Source organism: Lacerta agilis, chromosome 2, assembly GCF_009819535.1.
Source record: "Lacerta agilis isolate rLacAgi1 chromosome 2, rLacAgi1.pri, whole genome shotgun sequence".
NCBI classification, from domain to species: Eukaryota; Metazoa; Chordata; class Lepidosauria; order Squamata; family Lacertidae; genus Lacerta; species Lacerta agilis.
In genome coordinates this window covers 56028571-56052311 of record NC_046313.1, presented here as the reverse complement: position 1 = coordinate 56052311, position 23741 = coordinate 56028571, and the positions used below count along the sequence as shown (strand labels likewise).

At 41.2% G+C, this 23741-nt stretch overlaps 1 protein-coding gene across 3 annotated transcripts in view; it reads left to right on the top strand.

Annotated features, from left to right (window-relative positions):
- The window catches only part of TRPC7 (transient receptor potential cation channel subfamily C member 7), a 96764-nt gene that overhangs the window by 35819 nt on the left and 37204 nt on the right, over positions 1-23741 (top strand). For all 3 annotated transcript variants that reach the window (XM_033140151.1, XM_033140150.1, XM_033140149.1), the window contains exon 2: positions 319-501. In XM_033140151.1, the coding sequence (XP_032996042.1) occupies positions 319-501 (183 nt within the window). The remainder of the gene's footprint in view (positions 1-318; positions 502-23741) is intronic.

Below are 23741 nucleotides of genomic sequence, written 5' to 3'. Positions count from 1 at the left end.
GGGTCAATGCTGGCAGGGGCTGATTGAAGTTGTAGAGCATTGTAGGAGCCTCTCAAATATCTGGAGGTCCCTAGGTTGGTGAAAGCTGTGCTTCTGAGGGTCTTCTGAACTTAAGACAAAACTTTTCAGGGGCCCAGGGGACCACAGTAGTGAGACAGGAAGAATCCCGTTCATGTGTCCTCATGCAAGTGCTTCATCAGATGACACACATTACGTTTGTACACAGGTATATTGTGGCCTTCAAGTTGTAGGTGGCTGTAGAACCAAGTAGATTCATGCTGCGATGTTTAAAATGTTTGTTTTTCTCTGTTTCACTAGAATGATTATAGGAAGTTATCTATGCAATGCAAGGATTTTGTGGTGGGTGTGCTGGATCTCTGCAGGGACACAGAAGAAGTGGAGGCTATTCTGAATGGAGATGTGAACATGCAATCATGGTCTGAGCATCATCGCCCAAGTCTGAGCAGAATCAAGCTGGCCATTAAATACGAGGTCAAAAAGGTAAGCATCCCATGAGCTGCTTTGTTATTGTCTTTTTTCTTTTGTCTTTTTGAAAGCCAAATACAAACTGATAAAGCAGTGGAATTACTATATGGATTTCAGGTCAAAGCACACACATGCAAAACTGAAGGGGAAGCTGAAAGCAGTGTTGGCAGATAAGGAAGAGTGAGGGCCACTAGAGGAGAGTAAGAGCCATGGCAGTGTGTGCTGCTGAACCCTGGAGCAGGTAAATGCCAGGCTTTTGGCATTTACTTTCTTCTTTCACAACAGGGGTGACCTGAGGCTTCTGTGTCTGATCCTCGGGACTCTCATCTGGCCATGGCACAGCCCCAAGTTCCCTGATTTGTACCCTTCTTGAGCATTTTTGCCTGGCTAGAATGTGTCCTTCAACTCTGATCATGCTTGTGCTTGCCTGGACAGAGGACAGAGAGGGGAGTGTGAAGAAACTAGCATTCTGTAAATTATAAATTCACCTTTATTGGCCAGCTCACTTTTGCCTCTGGCCCCACCCACCAGAAGATTTCCCAGGAAAGAATGCAACCCCCCCACCACCATTATATACAAGTCCAAGTCCTGGGGCTTTCCTCCCTCTGCACTCCCTGAAATTGACTGGGGGGAGTCAGGAAAGCCCCCCCCCCAAATAGCATGTGGTGGGAGGAGAGGGGGGTCATTCCATTTGGCAACTGGAAATGCTTGCGCAGATTGAATGTTCATCCTAGCGTGATGTTGAATTTGACCCTTATTAATTAAGTCTACATATACAGTATGTATACAATGCTTAGCCTGACCTAGGCTGCTTGATGAATTTGATTTTTGTGAATTCTGGCCCAAATGGACCAGGGGAACTCTGTTACCCATCACCTTTTTCACACATTTCAAATGTTCTGACATAGATCATGGTTTGAGAACTATGGGAAAATGTGCATTTTGAGAGAAAATGTGTTTATAATACATATTTGATCTTGCAATAAATTAAATTAAATTAAATTAAGAGAGGTAGATTAATGTACCGGTAGAAATAAGGTAGAACAAGTTTATGGGGATTCATGTTGCAAATCAGATTGCAAAACTGATTGAGTTGCCCATCCCTGGCCTAAATGAATGGATTCACCTTGCTTCCTAACTGTGAGAAAATCTCTTTCAGTTCAATGCTGCATTGCTTTGGGGCCTAAGTACGAGCTATAATGTGGTCCATTTGTGCAACAAAATATGCTTCTGGCTTCCTAGACTACATAGAATTGGCAGAGGAGAAAGGGATCGCCACTCCATTTCTCAGAATACAATCGCTTGCAAATAATTTCATCTGTCTGAAACTGGCAGAGCATGCCAAGAGAGAGGGGAGGGAGGAGAAATGGAAAGAAATAGATGGATGATGCAAGAAAATTTGCTTTGTTTTAGAGTCAAGTCACCTGGTATGTTAAGCACACTTCTTTCTATTATTATTTTTTAAAAAGCATTCTTAGTGCTGTCTGCTTTTTCAAAAATTAGAAAAGGAAGATAGCAGCTGTGTGTAGGGACCCAGTTCAGATCAGGATGGCAATGCAATGGGGAAATAATAATTTAACCCTTTCTGTGCTGGGCAAATAGCAATTTGTTGTGAATTTTGGCAGGAATTAACTTGTTAGGAAGGGTTAATCCTGTCCTCTCTCTCTCCCCCTCCCCCTCCCACCATTATCCCAGTCTGAATTGGGCTCCCAGATGATTGCTTTTTTCTGAAAAAAAGGAAAGCAGCCAGCAATTTAATGTATAGCTTGACCCCTAGCAGGATCATTATAAACTCTTTTTTTATTGTGGACAAGTGCTATGTGAATGAAAGCCTGGCATTTTTCACCTACGAAGCTTCCCTCATTTTTTTGGAACGCTTGCCCAATTTATTCTCCATCTTTCAAGGGAACCAAAAAGTCCATCAGAACTTTGTCCTTGTGAAATGGCCACAACACTATTTTGCCTCTGCTAAGAGGGAAAACTGCGAGTAAAAGTGGCCAAGAGAGGGAAAGCAACAGCCTGTTAAAAGCATGGGAAATTACTTTGTTCTAGTCAGGGCATTATCAATGGTTCTCTGTTGCGAGCATGTGCTATGCAAATTGATAATTTCTTTCTTTCCTGGGCCTGGGTGGTTCAGATTAATTATTTGTACAATGTACTGTGATGGAAATTGGGCTACTGTAAGTGGACTGTAGAGATGTTCCAAATTTTGTAGCTAACATCTGTTCCCTCCTTTTCCTCCAACTCCCACCACCTGCTTAGTTCTGCCTCTCGACAGCTGTGGCCAGAGACGGTCTCTTCCTGTTATCAAAGCAATTAGTTCAGACTCTAATACTGCAGGGTCCTCCATTTTAATTCTCCCAGAGAGATCCTGCGTTTATCCATCATCCTCGTTGTAGGATTTGAGGTAGTGTTGCTTTGAAACATCGGCAGGGAGAGGGGATGGAGGGGGTTGGGGGAAATGAACGAACCGGGAATCACAAGTACTAGCGCCGCAGTGTGATATTTGCAAAAATAGGAAGAAATTCCCCACGCTCATTAAGTTCTGATGAACATTTACTAGGGAGGACAGTAACTCAGTGGCTGAGCACATCATTTGCATGCAGAAGGTCCCACCTTCAATCCTTGGCATTTCCCATTGAAAGGATCAGATAGCAAATGATCCGCTGCTTGAGGGCCCATCACAACATGATGGTTTTTAAAAATGCAGACAGCATCTGCAGGAGGACACCAGTAATTAAGTAATTAAGCATGGGCAAGGAATTTAACCCTTTCCTCTGCTGCTACTCTCCTGAGGAAAACCCATCCCCTGAATTTGCTTTGGGAAGATCTCACCCATAGGCACCATTGGAGGGTGCCCCTGCCAATTCAAATGGCAGCTTCAGAAAAAATGATTTTTTTCTCCAGGACAATGGCAAAGGAGAGAAGAAGATTAAACTCTCTCTCTCTCCATGCCTGCTCTGATATTGATTCAACCACTCATTTTGTCAGTCCTAGACCAGGGGTCAGCAAAGGGGCCAGACTATATTTTGGAGGGGAAAAAATGAATGAATTCCTATGCCCCACAAATAACCCAGAGATGCATTTAAATAAAAGGACACATTCTACTCATGTAAAAACATGCTGATTCCCGGATTGTCTGCAGGCCAGATTTAGAAGGTGATTGGGCCGCATCTGGCCCCCAGGCCTTAGTTTGGGGACCCCTGTCCTAGACATTCAGAGGAAAGGGGTGGATTAGAAAGTGGGCTGCTGGGTGAAGGGAGTAGATAGGAGAATGTGTTCCAAGACAAATAATTCTTCTTATAAGTCTTACAAATTAATTTTCAAACTATTGTGCAGGTAGCAATCATTAAAAGTTGTCCTGAGCCCACCCCTTGCTGCAACATTTTTTATGGGTAGCAAAACACTTTTAGGAATCTCACTGATTCAGTTCTGAACCCTTTAAGAAACTAACTGGAAGTTTCATAGCCATAATTATGTCAGAGTGTTTTGACTGTTTTTAATGTTGGTTTCACTTTGTGAGTTGCTTTTGGCTCACTTTTTGTGCAGAAAGTGTCTAATACACACAACTAATAATAATAATAGTTGTTGTTGTTGTTGTTGTTTTATTTGTTAACCATATGGAGATACTCTGTATTGCTTCCTGCATGGATGCTGATAACTTTTTAAAGGTTATGTACTGGGTGTGTAAGGACTTTAATGCCCAAAGCACATTCCCAGGAACTTGAACAACCCATTACATGTGAGATGCCATTATATAGCAATGCTTTCTCCAAGATTATTCATCCCATCCCATCGCAGAACTGTACCTAGGTGCTCACATATTGATGCTTCGCATACTCAGCTCAGTGTCCATCACCTTCTGGATTACTTTCACTGTTGTTGCAATGTTGCAGGATGCTATGGATAGTGGCCCAAGATTACAGGAGTTTTCCCTTGTGTGTTTTCCTAGGTGGCCAGTTGGAAGCACATTACTCTAGCTAATATACTTTTTTAGATGGCTGGTTGCTCTGCCTAATGACCAGTGGCAATCACTGCTGGTTTTAAAAGCAAAACTGACTCAGACAAGGAGCTGTGGGACAGGCTTACAAAAATAGTGACCAAATCTTAAGAGATATGCAAATAGGATTGGATCATATCTTAAGCTAAGCAAATTGCACAGCACCACTCCAACTAAATAGGGCCTCGTTTTGTTTTGTTTTGTTTTTGTCATATTTGTCTCACACTTTCCCAGTGCAGAGACTTTATTTTTTCCCTTTAGACTGGTCTTCTATATAATTGCCTACATTGCTCACAGTATGTTGGCTGATGCCTTGCAACCAAATAGTGATGCAGTGGCCATGCTCCCAGTTGTGTGAAAATTCAGTACAGTGTTACCTTGGGTTAAGAACTTAATTTGTTCTGGAGGTCCATTCTTAACCTGAAACTGTTCTTAACCTGAGGTACCACTTTAGCTAATGGGGCCTCCCGCTGCCATTGCACAATTTCTGTTCTCATCCTGAAGTAAAGTTCTTAACCTGAGGTACAATTTCTGGGTTAACAGTGTCTGTATCCGGAAGCATCTGTTACCTGAAGCATCTGTAACCTGAAGTACCACTGTATACTAATAGGCTGGCCATCAGAAGAAGACTAACTTTATTGCAGAAGTGTTTGGTAGCAGGGTGAATGAGAAGCAACCATCTGTGGGCACTTTCTCCTCCATCTGAATGTTGACAAGAACTTCCTATAGGCAGAGAAATGGGGGCCCAATATAAAGCTTGAATGAATGCCCTTCAGTCTGGCCCCAATGTTCTTACTGCATGTTGTCAAATGGACTTCCTTGTAATGGACAGAAATATTTTACCAAGTGGCACATGTTTTACAGTGAGGGTACTGGTGATAGAATTTTGTATTGATTGGATTCGCCAGCTGGTCCCACTCTCACATGCATGGTTTCTCCCACAATCCACTGGTGTTCTCTGACCTTCCCATTTGGGAATTGCTCTTTTAGAAAACTAGATACCTTACTATCAAAAGAATCAACTATAGCGGATGTAAGTGGCTAAGAAACAACGAGCATTTTGGAACGGTGGTTACGACTTTCACTGATTTAATCGGCCTTGTGTTCTTTCATGCACTGCTTCTCACCAATTATTAAACAATCCCTTAAGTACAAAGAACTTTGGGCAAGGGTCTAAATGTTGCCGAAATGCTGAGTAAGTCATATTCTCTTTTCAGTTCATTTCTCCCATCAGTTGTTTATCAGGCTTGCCTCTAAAGGCACATCCGTAGTGAAAGCGTTCCTTCATAAAATATGCCTGCTGTTTCTGTTCTGCCTGCTCAGCAGTTGCAATATCAAAGGAAATTGGGGAGGGTGTTTGTGGTGTTTGTTGTGCTATTAAAGAGCAGTACACATTTTATGACAGCCATGAAGTTGGTTCACCATGTAGATCTGATAACTTTTACCCATGCTATGACAGATCTTCCTCTGTTTGTGTGTGCATGTTTTAAAGCATTATCACCTGATTTGTGAGGAAACCACTGCAGAAAAGCCACCTGAGATATATATAGAGAGTCACATAAAGCAGTCCTTGTGTATTACTGTCCTATTCTGAAAAGGATCTGAATGACTGCTTGCCTGAATACACCAACCCTTCTACCCTCAATATCAAAGTCTCTCTCTCTAGCTTAGATAAGGAAAAATGGTATCAAATTTCATTCAGGATAAATATAAATTAATTTGAAAAAAATGCATTTGATTTTCAATTCAAGACTAAGTAGTATCTGATTCAAAACTTCCACAGAGGCATTTGTGTAACTGCAGCAACAGAGAAAGTAGGACACTTGGTTGATGTGAAATTCGACCAAACAAGATATTTCTCTTGCCACTACTGCTACTGTCTGCTTACCAGAAACTCTTTGGGCCATTGATATTTTCCACACATTTCAACCAGCCTTAGTCTTATTTATTTAATTCATCTATACCTTGATTCCCCTTATAAACCCAAAGTGGCTAAATTGGTTTATTTTATTTTGAAATTTTCTAAACTCTGTCTTCATTCAAAACATGGCTTCTGGGTCAGTGTACACAGAAATCAAATATCAATAAAATATTCCATTTTCTAAAACATATCTGCACCTTCATTGGTTCAGCAGCCAGAATTTCAGACTCAGCCTAAGTAATTTTTTTAAAAAAAATCCACAGGTCTCATGCTCCTGTTCAAGAGTTTTTCTTTTTCTTCAAGAAATATAGACTTGTTATGTTACAAACATCACTTAGTATCATCATTTTATCTTAATTTATTAGTTTGCTAGAACTAATTCAGCAAAAGGAAAGTCCTCAATGTCCAAATGCCAGATCATAGGTAGCTCATATTTGACTGAGTGAATATTTCTCTTCTTTTGCAGATGTGAATAGAGCTGCACAATGTAGCTTAGAGCTACCTGAATACTCCACTAGCTCATACAAATCTGTCATCCTGAATTTCCATGGGAACCGATCTATTTAATATTCCAGCCACAGTCTGCATTGATTCATATCTTGTGTTGTCCCATTCATTCCATTGCTTATTTTCACAAATGTTCTTAAGGACTCCAGAGGCTTTCAGGAATATCAAAAGAAATGTCATAATTAAGTCAGCTGGCATAAATAAATGAAAAGCAGTTTAATAAACTGCATTGCTTATGGTGATAAACATCACCTCAACCCAGCATGGATAAAATACCTGTTGAAGCCAGGTTTTGTACATAGATCCTGTTCTGGATTTGGGGTGACAACAAGCTAAGTCACAGTTAGAGAAAACACACTGAAATCCATGAACTTGCTATTTAAGTTAATTGATTTCCATGGATCTACTCTGAGCATGGCTAATATTTGATGCTAACCTGTGTCTTCAGTGTGCAAGAGCAGCATGCATGTAGATCAGGTCAATTTGCTTATTTATTTCTATAAGGCATTTCTACCCCACCTTTTACTCAAAAAGGCTGTCGGAGCAATTTGCAAAAAATTGTACTATCACTGCTGACCACACTTCATTGAATATAGAGTGTTGAATCTATGTGCCTCTTTTCCACACTTCAAAGGAAATTGCCAGACACCATTGGTCCCACTAACTCAGTGAACTAGGTTATCATGTGTCTGTCTATCTATCTATCTATCTATCTATTTATCTATCTATCTAATCTGTCTATCTATCTATGGTGATCTCCAATTACCATATGCTCATTTGCAAGTGGAACAGATTTCTGTGGAAAGGACAAAAGTTCTTTTTCCTCTTTCCCCCCTCTTCTCTCCCTTATCCCTCTTCTAATATCCCCTTTCAAAGGATTAAAGGAACGGGAAAAGTAGGTGGCATGGCCACTCCCAGAATTTCCTTAAGAACAGCTGCGACTGGATTCCATAATCAGTGTGTACACTAAGTTAATGGAAGATTCTATTCAGTGAGAGTTTCTTGTATTTGAAATTCAAATTTCAATGACTCACGCAACCTCTCTTTTTTTGCCATTATGCATTCCATGAGCACAATGAGTTTGTGACGAGTGGTCTTAACAACATGTGTGTGCAAACCCATTGCCAGGTTTAAGGCTGAGCTGCAAGCTCTTACTGATTTAAGCAGTAGATTAAGCAACCATCCAATGCTTCATCTGAGTACAGTGGTACCTCGGGTTAAGAACTTAATTCGTCCTGGAGGTCCATTCTTAACCTGAAACTGTTCTTAACCTGAGGTACCACTTTAGCTAATGGGCCCTCCCGCTGCTGCCGCCGCGCCGCCACGCAATTTCTGTTCTCATCCTGTACTATTTCTGGTTAGCGGAGTCTGTAACCTGAAGCATCTGTAACCCGAGGTACCACTGTAATGCACGAAAATATCCAATGGCATTATTTTATTCACAGAAGGTTTTTGGATCCAGGAGAGAAGAACAGAAGGGCTGGAATCAATTTCATTGATTCACACTTCTTGCTGCAGCTCCATTTATTCCCACAAAAAAAATTTGCCTTGAAGGGTTGTGGGACAGAACAACAACATCAGAGGTGCCAGAGGAGGGTCAAGAAGTGGGAAAGAGAGGGCTTCTCTGATTTAGTGGGGGTTCTTTATACCTACAGTAGGTGTATTCTTCAACATGTCATTGATGCAGCAAAAGTGGATAAGTGGTGGATATTAACATGGACTATCCACACATTAGTTGTTCAGCAATGCTTCCCCACATTATTGCCATCTGGGGGAGCAGTCTTATGCTATACAGTGGTACCTCGGGTTAAGAACTTTATTCGTTCTGGAGGTCCGTTCTTAACCTGAAACTGTTCTTAACCTGAAGCACCACTTTAGCTAATGGGGCCTCCCACTGCCGCTGCGCCACCAGAGCACGATTTCTGTTCTTATCCTGAAGCAAAGTTCTTATTCTGGGTTAGCGGAGTATGTAACCTGAAGCGTCTGTAAACTGAAGTGTATGTAACCTGAGGTATCAATGTAGTGCAATAAAAGTGGGGGAGGAGGGAAAATAACAACCAGACAACCCAGATCATTTGCAGTATTAAAAGGTTGCAGGATTTTAGTAGGAAGTTACAGGACAAACATAAACAAAGCAATATATTTGTTTCAATACTTTTGCAGGCACAAACAGAAATTTAAGTGGGAACACATATAACGTGGTGTCACTTCCTCTCTTCCCTCCCATTCACAGAATAACAGCTGATTGTATCACCGTATTTTGTATCTTACCTCTTTTATTATATTATTTTATTATACCTCTTTTATTATATAACATTCTAGTCTGCTTAGTTCTTAACGCTTCCTCCAGCAAAAGCTGTCCGATCCAGGCAGCACTGCTAAGAAAGAGGCCTTTAAAGCTGATGATATTCCACCTGGTAATCATTGAATTAAAGATCCTCTAAGATCCGCCTCCCCCCCCCTTCTGAGCTTCAGAGCATTTTGGAGTTACTTAGGCTTCATTTCAAGATTTTTCCTACAGCCACTGGCAATCAGTTGCAGTCAACTGTTGCGTGCTGTGCAGTGAAAACATCCTCTGCAAGATCAAGAGAGCAACTCAGTGTGAGGCATTAAAGAGGAAGTTGGGCTGGGAAACCACCTCTGTGTTAGTCTTCCTGCATGCAAAGGTCTGGCCAAACCATGACTGACACCTGTCTGTTAGGGGTGTGCAATGGACTCAGGCAAATCTCAAATCCCGAGGCAAAACAGCATGGGTGGCTTGCCAGAGGTGAAGTATGATCTCTGTGAGGTAGCACAAAACAAAGTGGAACTTTGTGGCACTTCAGTGATCTATACATTTAAAATAATGTTGCAGACAAGCATCTGCTAAAATTGAATGCAATGTTTCTAAGCCTGCCACAATGCCAAGGTAAGGTGAGAGTAATATTTCACCCAGAAGGTGAAATATCAATTGCTCACAAAACACTAGGGGAGACAAAATAATTCATTTTCCACCTACTCCAAGTCTTAAATGGATGCCTCTACAGTGGTACCTCTGGTTACATATTTACCGTAATTCGTTCCAGAGGTCCGTTCTTAACCTGAAACCGTTCTTAACCTGAGGTACCACTTTAGCTAATGGGGCCTCCTGCTGCCGCTGCACCACTGGCACATGATTTTTGTTCTCATCCTGAGGTAAAGTTCTTAACCTGAGGTACTACTTCCAGGTTAGCGGAGTGTGTAACCCGAAGTGTTTGTAACCCGAGGTGTTTGTAACCTGAGGTACCATTGTACATGAAAATCAACTGAAGCTACCCTGAAATTTGGCAGAAATTCATCCCATTAGGAGGGGCACCCTTGTCGGCAAATTTCATCCAATTTTACACACAAATTCAAATGCTGTAGAAGTTTAATATATATATATATATATATATATATATATATAGTACAAAGTCTTCTGAAACTATTAGCCTATAATTTGGCAGGCCATATTCACTCAGGACGAGCTAGTAGGCCTGTAGATTTTTTTTCACTTTTGTCAAAAGGGGAAAAGGCTTTAAAAATTGCCCAGTTGTAAAGTGTGGGAATGAAGTAGACTTGGATGAATCCCAAGTTGAAGAACTTGCTATGAGGTGCCTTGGACCTACACACAGAGGCGTAGCAAGGTCAGGTGGTACCCAGTGCCACATGACATGGAAGCTGTATGCTGGTTCTCTCGGCCAGTAAAGCAAGATGAGTGCTGCAACCCCAGAGTCGTCCTCAACTGGACCTAACGGTCAGAGGTCCCTTTACCTTTACCTTTACCTTTACCCCAAAGTTGTTGAGCTTTTTAAAGGGGCATCGTGAGAGGGGTACCAGGCTAATCGCCAGGCATATTTGCATGGTCAGCGGGCAGATTTTCACAGCGACGATCACGCCAATCATGAAAATCCGATCTCCGGGATTTTGGCAAACCCCCCGCAGGCATGACACCTGGGGCGGACAGCCACCCCCCCCCTTGCAACACCACAGCCTACACAAGCCATTTTCCTAAGCATCAATTTGTAGTCTGAACTCAGTCTTGTGGCCAGTTGCATACTCTTGATATCTGTCCTCTCTATCTATTTACCCACCTGCTGAGGCTGGAAAAATATACTGTAATACAAAAGCAAACTACTTAGAAGTTTTCTTACAATCAAGCAGAAAATAAATTTTGTTAAATAATTTTTTTAAATCTAAAGGCTGCAATATTGAAGTCCAAGGAACTCATTTCTGTGTAGACGTGCATAGGATTGTACCGGATGCTGCTGTTTGGATGTAATATTTCTTTCATTTGAGGCTCTGCATTCTGTGTGGCTTCCAACAGCCTTGAATTTCAAAAGATTAGAGCAAAACAAGAGAGTGGCGTTCTGTTTTGTTTTTAGTATTTTAATCTTCTGGAAACACTAAGAGGGGCTTGACACAAAGTGCGTTCAAATCAGCAGAAACTGTTCTACTTACGTCAATACTCAACCCCCCCCCCCCCAATGTCCATATTTGTTTATTCCATAGATATTTGCTTGCTGTAGGAGCTTATTAGCATCTCTTTATTACTTGCTTTATCAAATTCTTGGAAAACAAAGTAGGTTTACTGGTGAGTGTTCTGTGCTTTATAATTTTAGCACTCTAAATGATAGTGGAGAATCTCACATATAAAAGAATCAGTATTATATATTTCATAGAAAACATACATACATACATACATACATACATACATACATACATACATACATACACACAGCTGACACTCAGCTTGCTTCACTTGCCATCCCAACTACTCTCCCACCAACCCTCTGCCTCCAAAGCCCCTCCCATTCCCCTTACTCTTACTCACTACTCCTCATCAAAGCCCCTCCTTACTCCTTGCCCAAGTCCCCTCCCGTATGCCCCTCCCCTTACTCCTTCTCAATCTTAACAGCTCATACGTGCCACCACACTGCCCTTGTTGGTCATTGGCAGGCAGGTAGCACTGTGGTCTAAACCACTGAGCCTTTTGGGCTTGCCAATCAGAAGGTTGGTGGTTCGAATCCCCACAACAGGGTGAGCTCCCATTGCTCTGTCCCAGCTCCTGTCAACCTAACAGTTTGAAAGCACACCAGTGCAAGTAGATAAATAGGTACCGCTGGGAAGGTAAACGGCATTTTCGTGCACTCTGGCTTCTGTCACGGTGTTCCCTTGCACCAGAAGCGGTTTAGTCATGCTGGCCACATGACCCAGAAAGCTGTCTGTGGACAAACGCTGGCTCCCTTGGCCTGAAAGCGAGGTGAGCGCCTTAACTCCATAGTCACCTTTGACTGGACTTCGCCATCCAGGGGTCCTTTACCTTACCTTACCTTACCTTGTTGCTCAAATTGCCCCAATGTAAGCCCTGCTCACTCACCTCACAAGCTACCTGTCTCCATTGCTTTCCTCACCCTGCAGTCTGTCACCAGCATGGCAACAGACCAGTGTGTACACACACATTTACACACATATGCACACACATTTCCAATAACCACGCCTCAGATTAACTTCATTGGCTATGATACAGCCATTGTACCACTATATATATAAACTCAAGGCAGGCTCTGATTACTTCTGAATATGAGTATTTAGTAATAGTATATAGATAAGCAAAGGTTTCAAATAACAAAGTCCAAGCTATGAATTATTATTATTTTGCTTTTGTCAGAATGCAAGTACCTCCAGTACTATAGTGAGTAGATGAACTATTGTGAAACATGGCCTCTGTCTTTATAAAGCACCAAGGGAAAAACATCACAAATATCACTAAAATAAACAATCTGACCTTTGTGGAAGAAATCTGTACTTTCATCTTGCCTTTTCATGCAGCCGTAACTGCAAAAAAACCCTTGGGACTGTGGGTACATCTTATCTGTACAGATAAGAAAGTGATTTTTGTTGTTGTTGTTCTTGTCAAGGAGTAGCACAGGGGCAGCTTTTTATGCACACCGTCAAAAGTTGCTGTTGCGTCAGATAATGGAAACAGAAGGAAAAGCTCACAATGAACTTCAAACAATCCTCCCGCCAAGGGCCTACCTCCAATATTCTAGCCCTACTTGAGTGTTCTACTCATGGATCAGAAGAACACACATGGGGCTGTGATGAGTATCCCCTCCTTAATGGCATGTGTGTGCGTGTGCGTGCGTGTGCGCAGTGCAGTGCAGACATCTGACAGAAAGGCGATCTGGAATGTGATCTTGAACCCCTGGTTGCCCAGGGTTCTGGATCATGTGTTCTGCATGCATGGAGTCTCCCTCCCTCCCTCCCTCCCTCCCTCCCTCCCTTCAGATGCTTGTACTGTACATCAGACATGAGGCGGGAGGGTTAGCCAGTAGAGCTTCTGGCTAGCATTTAACTGTGGCTGGAATGCTGCCCCACAAGGGGCATTCTTTTCAGCAATGAGAGATGTTGCTTCAGCTGTTCCATTTCTCAATAGGCAAGCTTTAAACTCTCTCATTGAAAGCAATGAGCAATTGGGGCTCCTGGGCAGAGAGGGGGCATGTGAACAATTATAGGATGGAGAAGAGAGGCCAACTCATGACTCATTGACTGGAGGCAGTGGTGCCAGCTGCCTTCTTCCTTATCTTTAAACTGGTTTTGGATTGGACAGCTCTTCAAACAGAGAGCTACATTCTGTACAGTACAGGTCCAGGGCCCCATTCAGGAGAATGAACAGGAAGCCCCCCCCCCAATAAAAAAACTGCAGCAGAACTAGCTTACCACATTTTGAAGTAAGTGAAATGATACACATTAACATCTAAAGAAGCACGCCTTTCAATAAAACAAGTCCAGTCTAAAAATTCTTAACAGCAGCACTACCCAAGCCCCATCCCACCACCACCACCACCCCAAAAAAACTGGAGCCAGCACTGAACAGAAAATCAATGGTGGTGGGGGTGATTATATTATTTATTGGATTTCCTTCCAGGCTGGGTTACAGCAAAATAAAAATGCAAGATTAAAATCAGTTAAACACATTATGGAATACCTTGGATTTATGTTGTAAGTATGAAAGGCGCAAGCCATTTTGAAATGAAAATGTGTTTTCCCCTCCCCAGCACTTTTCGTTTAATATAGCCCAGTATGAAGCCGGTAGTCCTCCTTAGGAGGTGAACCATTCATCACCTTTGTTCGAGACGTCACCTCTTTCTATGCCACCAAATTGCAGCTCTCGAGAGCCCAGCTCCAGCTTCCCACAGCTGCCAGTACAATTCTTTCCTCACCACGAAAGGCACAGCACCTCTCTCAGTTTAATTAACAACTAGGCACATAAATTGGTTTTGGGGAGGAAAAAAAATTAATAAAATTTACACAGTTCTCCAGATGGCTTTGCAAATTCTATTTAAAATACAGAGCTGATTCAGGAAACGTCCCCCCCCCATAATTTCATTATTAATAATTAAGATTGGGAAGATGCTCCAAGCGGACGGCTGCCTGCTCCATTAAATTTGGATTTTTCACTGCATTGGTCACACAGTCCAGATGCTTGAACCTCCCCCATCCTGTGTGGAAGCCTCTTTTCCTCTCTTCTTCTCTCAGCATGTTGGAGGACTGGCTCATTTATTGGGGGGGTGTTTAGTCGCTTCTGCTTCAGTCTCTTATCTCAGTTTGCATGACAGGAAGAGGTAGCCACAAAAGTGAAAGAAAATACAGTGGCCAAGGAGAGGCCAGGCATACGAAAAGAAATCAGTTCTCTGTGAAACAGAATAGCTGCAGCCAGGAGGGTAAATAAGCCGAAGGAAGCAAATTGAGGTATCTTGTAAAGATAAACGGAGGACGTTAGAAAAACAACAACTAATAAATAGCAGTAACATATGAATAGCCAATAGGGATTGGATCAGACCAAAGATCCTTCTTATGTACCATTCTGTTCTCAGAGGGGCCAGCAAAATGCCTATAGGAAGCCCACAAGCATGTCATAAACACAAGAACCTTCTCCCCACTCATGACCCCAGAAACTGATGTTCAGAGGCATACTGCCTTTGATACTGGATGTCACACACAGCCATCTTGGCTTGCATCTGACCCAATACATAAATACTGGGGGGAAAGGCAAAAATGAATAATTTGGGAACAAATGCCCACACCCTTCTGTTTAAGCTCCAATTGGCAGGCAAAGTTCAGATGCTACAAAGTGCAGAAATCCGTTCCTCTCATTTTCTTCACAGAACAAGGACGCAACAGAGGCAGGTTTAGACGTTCAGTCACATTGGGTGCAGAGCTTCACGGGTGCCGGCAGGGACACCACAACTATTATTTAGAATGGAGCATGAAAGGTGCTGAATTTTGGCATTGCACAGGGTGCTTCTGAAATTTGGGGCCCCAAGTGGCCCCAATTCTCCTTCAGATATCCACAGTACTTCAAACTATTCAGCCATGCTCCACTTCTTTCTTCCTCTACTTTTGGGTCAGTTTCCTGTGCCAACTCTCTAAGCATGTGACTCCTACACTTGTTCTTAGCTTGTCAGTCTCCCTAGCAGAAACTCTCAGCCTTCGTTCATCCTGTTCCAAGATCTCCGGGCTTCATGTGATCTGGCCCTAATCCCAGCTCATTTAAGTACCTGCCGCACAGTTAAAACTTTTCAACAACTGTATTGTAATTTGCTTGCATTACTATGCACCCTTTGTGCTTTCTTGCCTAGATACCGATCCTTGACATAAATAATCACAATGTCCTCACTGGCATGGATATCTCATTTAGCATGTTATTGACATGTGATTCATTTTATTAGAATTCTTAAGCTTCCTTTTTCTTCACTGCTCATACAAGGGTTCCTTGCCTTACAGGGTAGGCAGAAAGCTGTTGAAATAAAATGGCAACCCAGACAGACCACAGATAAAAAAACTGATTACTAAAGTTAAAAGGATTAATGAAACCAATTAGTGGCTCTTGCGAAATGTGTGACCTGGGCTGCTCCCAATTTAGTCTACATATATTTCTCCAGGAGCAGCAAACCCTTTAAAGTATGTTCTTTTCATACTGTGATGCTAAATTAATGTGAATACAAAAAGCAGAATGGAAACATACTGGAATTAAGAGTTACTGGAGGGTGAGATTCCAAATCTTGTATATTTACCTAACTCAGGGTCAAACATAAAGGTGGGCAAACCAGGCACTGTGTATATTTGGAGAACCACAACCCTGTCATGGACTTCCCTCTCAGCGATTGCTTTATTTCTGTAAGCATTTCTGACTTTCTCTAAGCAATTTGTAGAATAATATCAGTAAAATAGAAACTTGGCCAATAGCGCCCAAAACAATTTGTAAAAGCAATGTCAACACAAAATTAATGAAAAGCAGCATAAAGCCATATGCCAACATAAAATCAGTAAACAACACTAAGAACCAGCAAGCAGAAGACAAAAACTAATCTTTTAAGAAGTAAAACCATGGAATGTTAAAAGCTGGGGAGAACACAAGGGGTTTCACCTTACACCCCAAAACTTTGAAGGTGGAGAGAGAGAACTTCATAGCAGTGGTGTCACTCAAGTTATTCATCCTCATTTCTTTTGCTAGCAACACTAAACTGGATGGCCACTGTGGTGTGAATGTTCAGCAGGAGGGGGGTATAATGTGAAAATGTAAAACATTTCTGCCTGTTCAACAGGTAGTGTATATGAGTGTGGGTGATTGCGATGTCAATTCATTCATTCATTTGTCTGTTTGTAAAATGCCCCACCTTTCCTCTCAAGAGAACCTTTTTATGGCAAACATCAAAGTAGCAAACAATACAATTAAAAATAAAATAAACTGCATTCTATATACATGTAAACATTTTAAGAATTGTATCACATTGTTCATTTTTGCCATAAAAGGGAAAACAGAATGAAGTACAATGCTTCAGGAAAGTATGTGGGTTCATTTATCAGTAGCCTCCAAGAATGTTCTGGAACTTGGTAAAATCTCATGGAACCTTCCAGACTTTCTCAGAACAACATTTTCCTTGAACCTCCTGGAATGCCTTTGTCATGCCCTCTGTGTTATGTAAGGGGCAAGGCATTACCAATCAGTCAGTAAAATACAAAAATGAAGTCAGAGCTCAGCTGCAGCATTTTGAACTTTGTTCGCTTGCTGTTTTATTGACTAAAAATGCCACTGGCCAGTCATAGGATCTCACTGGGGCTGTGCTTCATTGAGTGAGGGCAAAGACAACCCACTGAACTGATGAACTGTGGTTAACATTCTTAAGGTGAGGCCAACTGTGGCATTATTTAACTCTGCCCTATTAAATAAGGAAATAGTTCCTTTTCTTGATGCTAACACCTATTAGTTTCTCTTAAAATTCAAAAGCTCTTCTAAACCTATAGGAAACTTTTGTTTATATTTGCTTGTGAAGGTTATGAATTAAAACAGACTGACAACTCCAAGCATGCAAAATTTGCCATCTTCTATGAAAGGGATAAATAATGTGCTCAGGCTGTGTGTGGGCTACAAAGGCAATAAAAACATCTGGTATTCAAAAGTTGGACAACAGGGAGCGAAAGGCACATTTAAGTCTGTGTGAGATGGTGGCTTAAAGTTATGGAACACTTTTGACATAACCTGCTGGTGCACTATGCCTGCAGAGAGAAAGGAAGATGAGAAATGTATTCTCTCTGTTGATGTGCCAAAGCAAGGCCAACCATATTTACCCCTATTCTCTACAGGATACAGTCTGCAGTTTTTAACCACGATAATTTTGTACAATAAAATGCTGTGTGCTCATAGTTATGGTGCATGTGCACAAGATGCAGCCAAAGTGCTTGACTTCCTTCCTTCCTTTTTGCAACAAGGTCTTCACCATAATATGAAGGCTTTCATTTTGATGTTTTCCTTGATAGTGTCGCTTTGTATGCTGCATTCTAAATAAGCCTCTTTTCACATTTTCTTGATGTCAGTTTCTAGGAAAGGGAAATAGCTAAAGTAATTATTTGAAGAGCCTATAGTTAATACTGCTCAGTTTTGCAACAGGTTACCGACTCATTCTTTCTAATGGAGAAAACAATGGAGAAAGGTTGACTGCCAGAGCCTAAATTTGTGTTAAACTTTTCGGTCCCTTCTACAGGTAATTTTACTCCAGTCTAGTAAACCACCAACCTCTGTTTTGTGAAGAAAATATGTTTCAATGAATTTTAATAAACATAGATCTGATGAAAATCCCTTCTCACCTTCCATTTCATAGTAGTTTTTGCTTTAGCTGTTCCTACATACTACTAGTGTTAAAGTAGATTAAAATATATGATGGATTATAACAGAACCAGTATCTGAGTACCTTGCTGCCAAATGCAATCAATTATTTCTCTATTACAATAATTATTGGAACATGCGGCATGTTGAGAATAGCTTGTACTCTCAAATTCAGTTAGCAATGACTAGGGGCCTCCAATTTAATGAAGCCCTGCAACTATAAATAGATGTGCCTATTCTACTGTGATTCACTGCAGTTGTTGGTATGCTTACCATTCATGTCAGTTAATAATATAAGTACCTACTTGCCTGGGTTTGGCCACATTTCTTTTTGGTCCTCTGCTCTCACTGCTCTAGCAGCAGGGAAGGGAAGAAGGGTTTATTGGGATGAATGAGTTTCAGGCAGATGGGAGGAGGTTTCGATCCTCGAAATCAAAAGGCTTTCACATTCACCAGGACAAAGCTCTCAGTTTCAATTCCTCCTGGTTTATCATTCTCCCAAACTTTTCAACATCAGTTTGAAGCTTTGTTTTGCTGATTTTAAAAAGCCGCCATGAAAATTTATCAGCATTTGGATGCAAATTTCTCCTAATTTACACGTTTTAAGATGCCATTTCATCTAATACACACATTTTTGCAAAGCAGTTTCCCCAGATATAATGCATTTTTGTGTGTTGTTTTCACTAATATCTGGGGTTTTATCATTTGTCCATATCCAGCACACCCCAAACCAGCTGCAGAACTCCCCCAGTCCCAAAGCTGGCATAGTTAATTCACTCTTGATGGGAGGTAAATTAAGAAGCGGGGGGGGGGGGGGGAGAGAGAGAGAGAGAGAGAGAGAGAGAGAGAGAGAGAGAGAGACTTGACATAAAAAAAATTCAAATGTGCTCCACTTGTGTGGTTTTTTTAAATTATTATTAACCACTCTCAATTCCACCCTGATAATTGCAACCTGCCCAGATTTTAACTTGTCTGAATTAATTTTAAGATGTATTTTAATTGATGTCTATTTTTTATCCTTATTGTGTTGTTTTTATGATGTTAGCCGCTCTGAGCGCGATACAAATAAATAATAATAATAATAATAATAATAATAATAATAATAATAATAATAATTTAATGTTCATTTTGTAAGTCACTTTGAGTTTCACTTTTAGGAAGGAAAAATAGCTCAGTATTATTATTACTATTAATTCAGGAATATTTGAAGGCCCAAGTGCTGCCCACACCTGCCATATTCCAGCGCAGGTAGTATAGTGTGAAACTCCTCTGCTACTTAGCTGTTTCTTCCTTGGTGTCCCTTCCAGCTTAATATTCTGCTGCTAAATCAGCTGCCGGTGAGTCTGTCATCTGGATGCTACCTTTATCAGACAGTCACAGTTATGTCCAGGTTCAGAGATAATCATTCCTTTGAAATCAGTGGCTAAACCTCTATTGATTTTTTATGGAACTCAATCATATACCCACAAGAGCCTATAATCATTTGAAACCTCACACCATAAATGCTACTGTTTTATTTTTCTACCAATGTACTACTTATAGCCAGCTGCAACAAATTCACAAGTTAGATTTGCTGTTGTTTTCTGGTGTTCAGTGTCTTTCTTCTCCCCCTGATATATCATTTATTTAGAGATGCGTCATACTATCCCTGGGGCTTGTGCCTGTGAACACTTTTTCCTTTAAAAAAAAAAAATCCTCTTGAAGAGCCTTAATCTCCTTTTGCTTTCTCACAAAATACAATAAACTATGATAATAACATTTTCTTTATCTCTCCTTTTCATTATCTTTATCTTTAAACATGTCGAAAGATTATTAGCAGTCAGTCACATTATATGTGGTGCAGAGATGGAGCCACTCTGGGGTAAAATATGTAAACGGAAGAATCTTTATCTCTTCTAATAAAAACTCCTTTGTGAAGCTGCGATGGATTTGTCATTAGGAAACCATGCTTTGATACCAGGCAATTTCATTTGTGTTCGCTAGATTGGAGAATGATCCCAACTTTATGGAAGAAAGAATTAAGAAGCATATACTTTCTGAATGTCAGCAAAAATTATATCCCCTGGGCTCATGTATCTCATATGTTATGCATATCACTGGACAAGTGAGCTGTCATTTATTTCTGAGAGAATCTGTGAACAGCTTAATGGCTTGGTGTTATGAGGGGAGAACTTGACATTATCAGGGCAAAATTGTGGTTCCATTTGCAGAAGTAACAAGATCAGGGAGCAAACCTCTTGGGGAGCGCTGAGGGAAATGCTGGCCCTCAAGGCCATTTTTGCCTTGCCCCACATCCACTGAAGAGCGGGGACTGTCTTTCCAGTTATGTGACATTTTAGTAAACTTATCTGGAGCATCAAGCCGAATGAGTGGCAGAGACAGACTGAAATGTTTCATTGGTGGTTACAACAACCACGGGAGGCAGTTGCCTCCAGATGGTTGTCTGTTAGAATGAGAGTAACAGAGAGCAGTGCCTCTCTGTTGACCTGTGATGGGTGGGCAGGTTTTACATGAAAAGTTTTTTTCCCCTGCTATGGTGGCTCTCATTATTTTTTGCTACTGTTGCATTAATTAGGGTGTGCCTGATTCTTCTCCTGCATTCTGCTAGTATTTAGGGTGGACTTGTCCCCATTAACAACATTGACTGTTGGAGTCATATAAATGGTGTGTGTGTGTGTGTGTGTGTGTGTGTGAGAGAGAGAGAGAGAGAGAGAGAACCCCTTGCTTATTGATTTAGTCTTTGTGAATTTGGTATAGAACTATTTTTTACTGTGCATTGACTAAGCAGCTCTGTTAGCTGATTGCAGCATTTTTATTAATTGTTTAGCTGCTTTTTCATAATATTGTGTTTGTGTGATGCTGTTAGTTAGCCTGGGCTTTCTTTTTGAGGGAAAACACCATAATTTTACAGGTTAAAAACATTAACAAAGATGGTGGTGACCTGGGCTCACTGGCAGCCAGGTATGGAGTCTAAAAGAGAGGTGATTTGCAGAGTCAGGTTTGCAGACAGAATCAGCCGGCAAGGACAGGGTTAAGCACCACACTTACTTGTTGATTCTTCACTGCAGGTACCCTCCAACCCCTACAACCTAGCTGGAAATCCTGCATTTCCTTCCTTGATTAAATAAGACACTCATTTATATTCCAGCTTCCTGCAAAGGAATTTGTATACCAGGTAATCAATAAATAACAGCACTAAAAAAAATCAATAATCATTTCCACTGGACCAATTGTGGTCCAATTCCTGTGAGAAAGCACTAGCCCAACTGATGGTTAGCTAGTCACCAGCCTTATGCTGCTAGACAGTTCGTCCATTGCTCATGGAAGACTACTTGCGATTAAGTAACCTCTTTCAACCCTATTACATAATAACTATTCTGTTGCATTGTTCTATATTGTTATATGGGTCATGCTCTGTTTTAATGACATTCACAGTTCTCCAGCTGTAGATATACACCCTCAGCTTGCTTTTGGAGCTCAAATTAGACAATATTTAATGTTTCCTAAATGTGAGATGTCATATCCCCTCCAGGAGGAGTTTTAACATTTAAACTAATAAGCAGTTCGTTTGCTTTGTTCAAAACATTTTGGACTCTAACTGCCTTTGGCATTGGTTTGATTAAATGCTGATTTAATTGTCTGCATTGTGCCTACAAGAAAAATGAAAAGCACGCAGAGGTTTTGATGATGGTTTTTCTTTCAGCAAAGAAAATGAGTTGAGTGGTGGACAAAAGGGGTACAGTTATGCGCACGCTGACATCAGCACCACACTCTGAAGTGCCAATGAAAATATTAGACAGAGAACACTAGGGACCAATGCCAAGGGCTGGTCAACTGTGGTTTCAAGTCTCCCACTCTGCTCTCATTTGTCCCATAACTCTTGTCCTGCCCAACCTATGTGTTGGGAAGAAAAACATAATCCAAAGGATACACTGCCATAGGAACCCAAAGAGTAGACAGAGCTGCAAGTCCACAGCAACTGCTACATTCTCTGGGGAAAATATTTTACATGCCTGCAAAAAATAGGTGCTGGTGGATGTAGGCGGGAGTATGTAGACTGCTCCCATTCATTTCTAGTTACAGTGGTACCTTGGTTTTCAAACGCCTTGGTTCTCAAACTACTTGGAACCCAAACACTGCAAACCCAGAAGTAGGTGTTCCGGTTTGAGAACTTTTTCTCAGAAGCCAAACGTGCGCCATTTTGAGTGCCACACTTCTGTTTTGAGTGTTATGCTGAGGTCTGTCTGTTTTTGCTATTTATTTTGTGTTTTTGCCTTTGCAGCTCTTTTTGGTTTTGTTTTTGTGGCTGTGTGGAACCCAGTTCAGCTACTGATTGATTGATTGATTGATTGTGTGACTGCAGTACATTGTTTATTGCTTTCATTTTATGGATCAGTGGTCTGGTCAGATAGTAAAATTCATGTTAAATTGCTGTTTTAGGGGTTGTTTTTAAAAGTCTGGAACGGATCAATCCATTTTGCATTACTTTCTATGGGAAAGCACGCCTTGGTTTTGGAATGCTTTGCTTTTGGAACGGACTTCCAGAACGGATTAAGTTTGAGAACCAAGGTACAGTCATACCTCTGGTTGTGAACGTGATCTGTGTGGGAGGCATGTTCACAACCCGCAGCTTTTGCAACCTTAAGCGTCGCGTCTGCGCACATGTGTGACGCGATTCAGCACTTCTGCACATGCGTGTGACGTCATTTTGTGTATCTGTGCATGCGCGAGCGCTAAAACCCAGAAGTAACCCGTTCTGGTACTTCCGGGTTCGGCGTGGTTTGCAACTTGAAAATGCACAACCCGCAGTGTTCGTAACCCGAGGTATGACTTACCACTGTATTTGTTTCATAACCTGTTGGATATACCAGTTTCACCACAAACTAGTGCAAATGGCATAGTGAAACCAGAGGGGCAACGCACATGGTGAACTGCTTTCTGTGAATGTCTCACTAAATTGGAGCAGCCTCTTATAATTTGATTTCAAGTGCCCCCAATGTAATTGTGTATTTGTGTCAATGAGTGCCCCGTTCCTGCCTTTCTCCACCTGGCCCAGGGCAGGGCCTGACAGGCCTCATAAGGACTGCTGCTGCTGCTGTCCAGCAAAAACTGGGGTATTTTGGGGAAAGTTTTGTTGGGAGTTTTTTCTGTTGTTTCTGATATTAACTTTTTGTAGCTTTATTTTTATGTGGAAATTGTTCATTTTGGTTATGTAGTTTATGAGGTGTTTTATTTATTTTTATTTCTACTTTGCTATACTTGTAATTAGGTAAATCTTTTAATACTGTAATCCACCTTGAGCATTGTTTTAACTGTGTATAGGCGGCATACAAATAAAATGATGATTACGATGATTATTATGTTCTGACAAGGATGCAATATTCTTTCTATTGCAGCATTGTAGACTTTCACAAGCTTCTTAGAAGGCAGCATTATGAGCTTAGAATAAAAACAATAGACCTCTGTCCATCTTTTACTAGATATTCTCCAAGTCCTCCTTATCGTAAGCCCCGGAACTGGTCACATCAGGATAAGGTTCTAGGCACGCCATTAGTAATCATAGAAAGGCAGGACTCTAGACACCTTCCAAGCCTTCAAATTCTGGTCACATCCTGCAGATCTATTAGCAAAATTTGTGAGCTATTTTGGGACTTCCATGG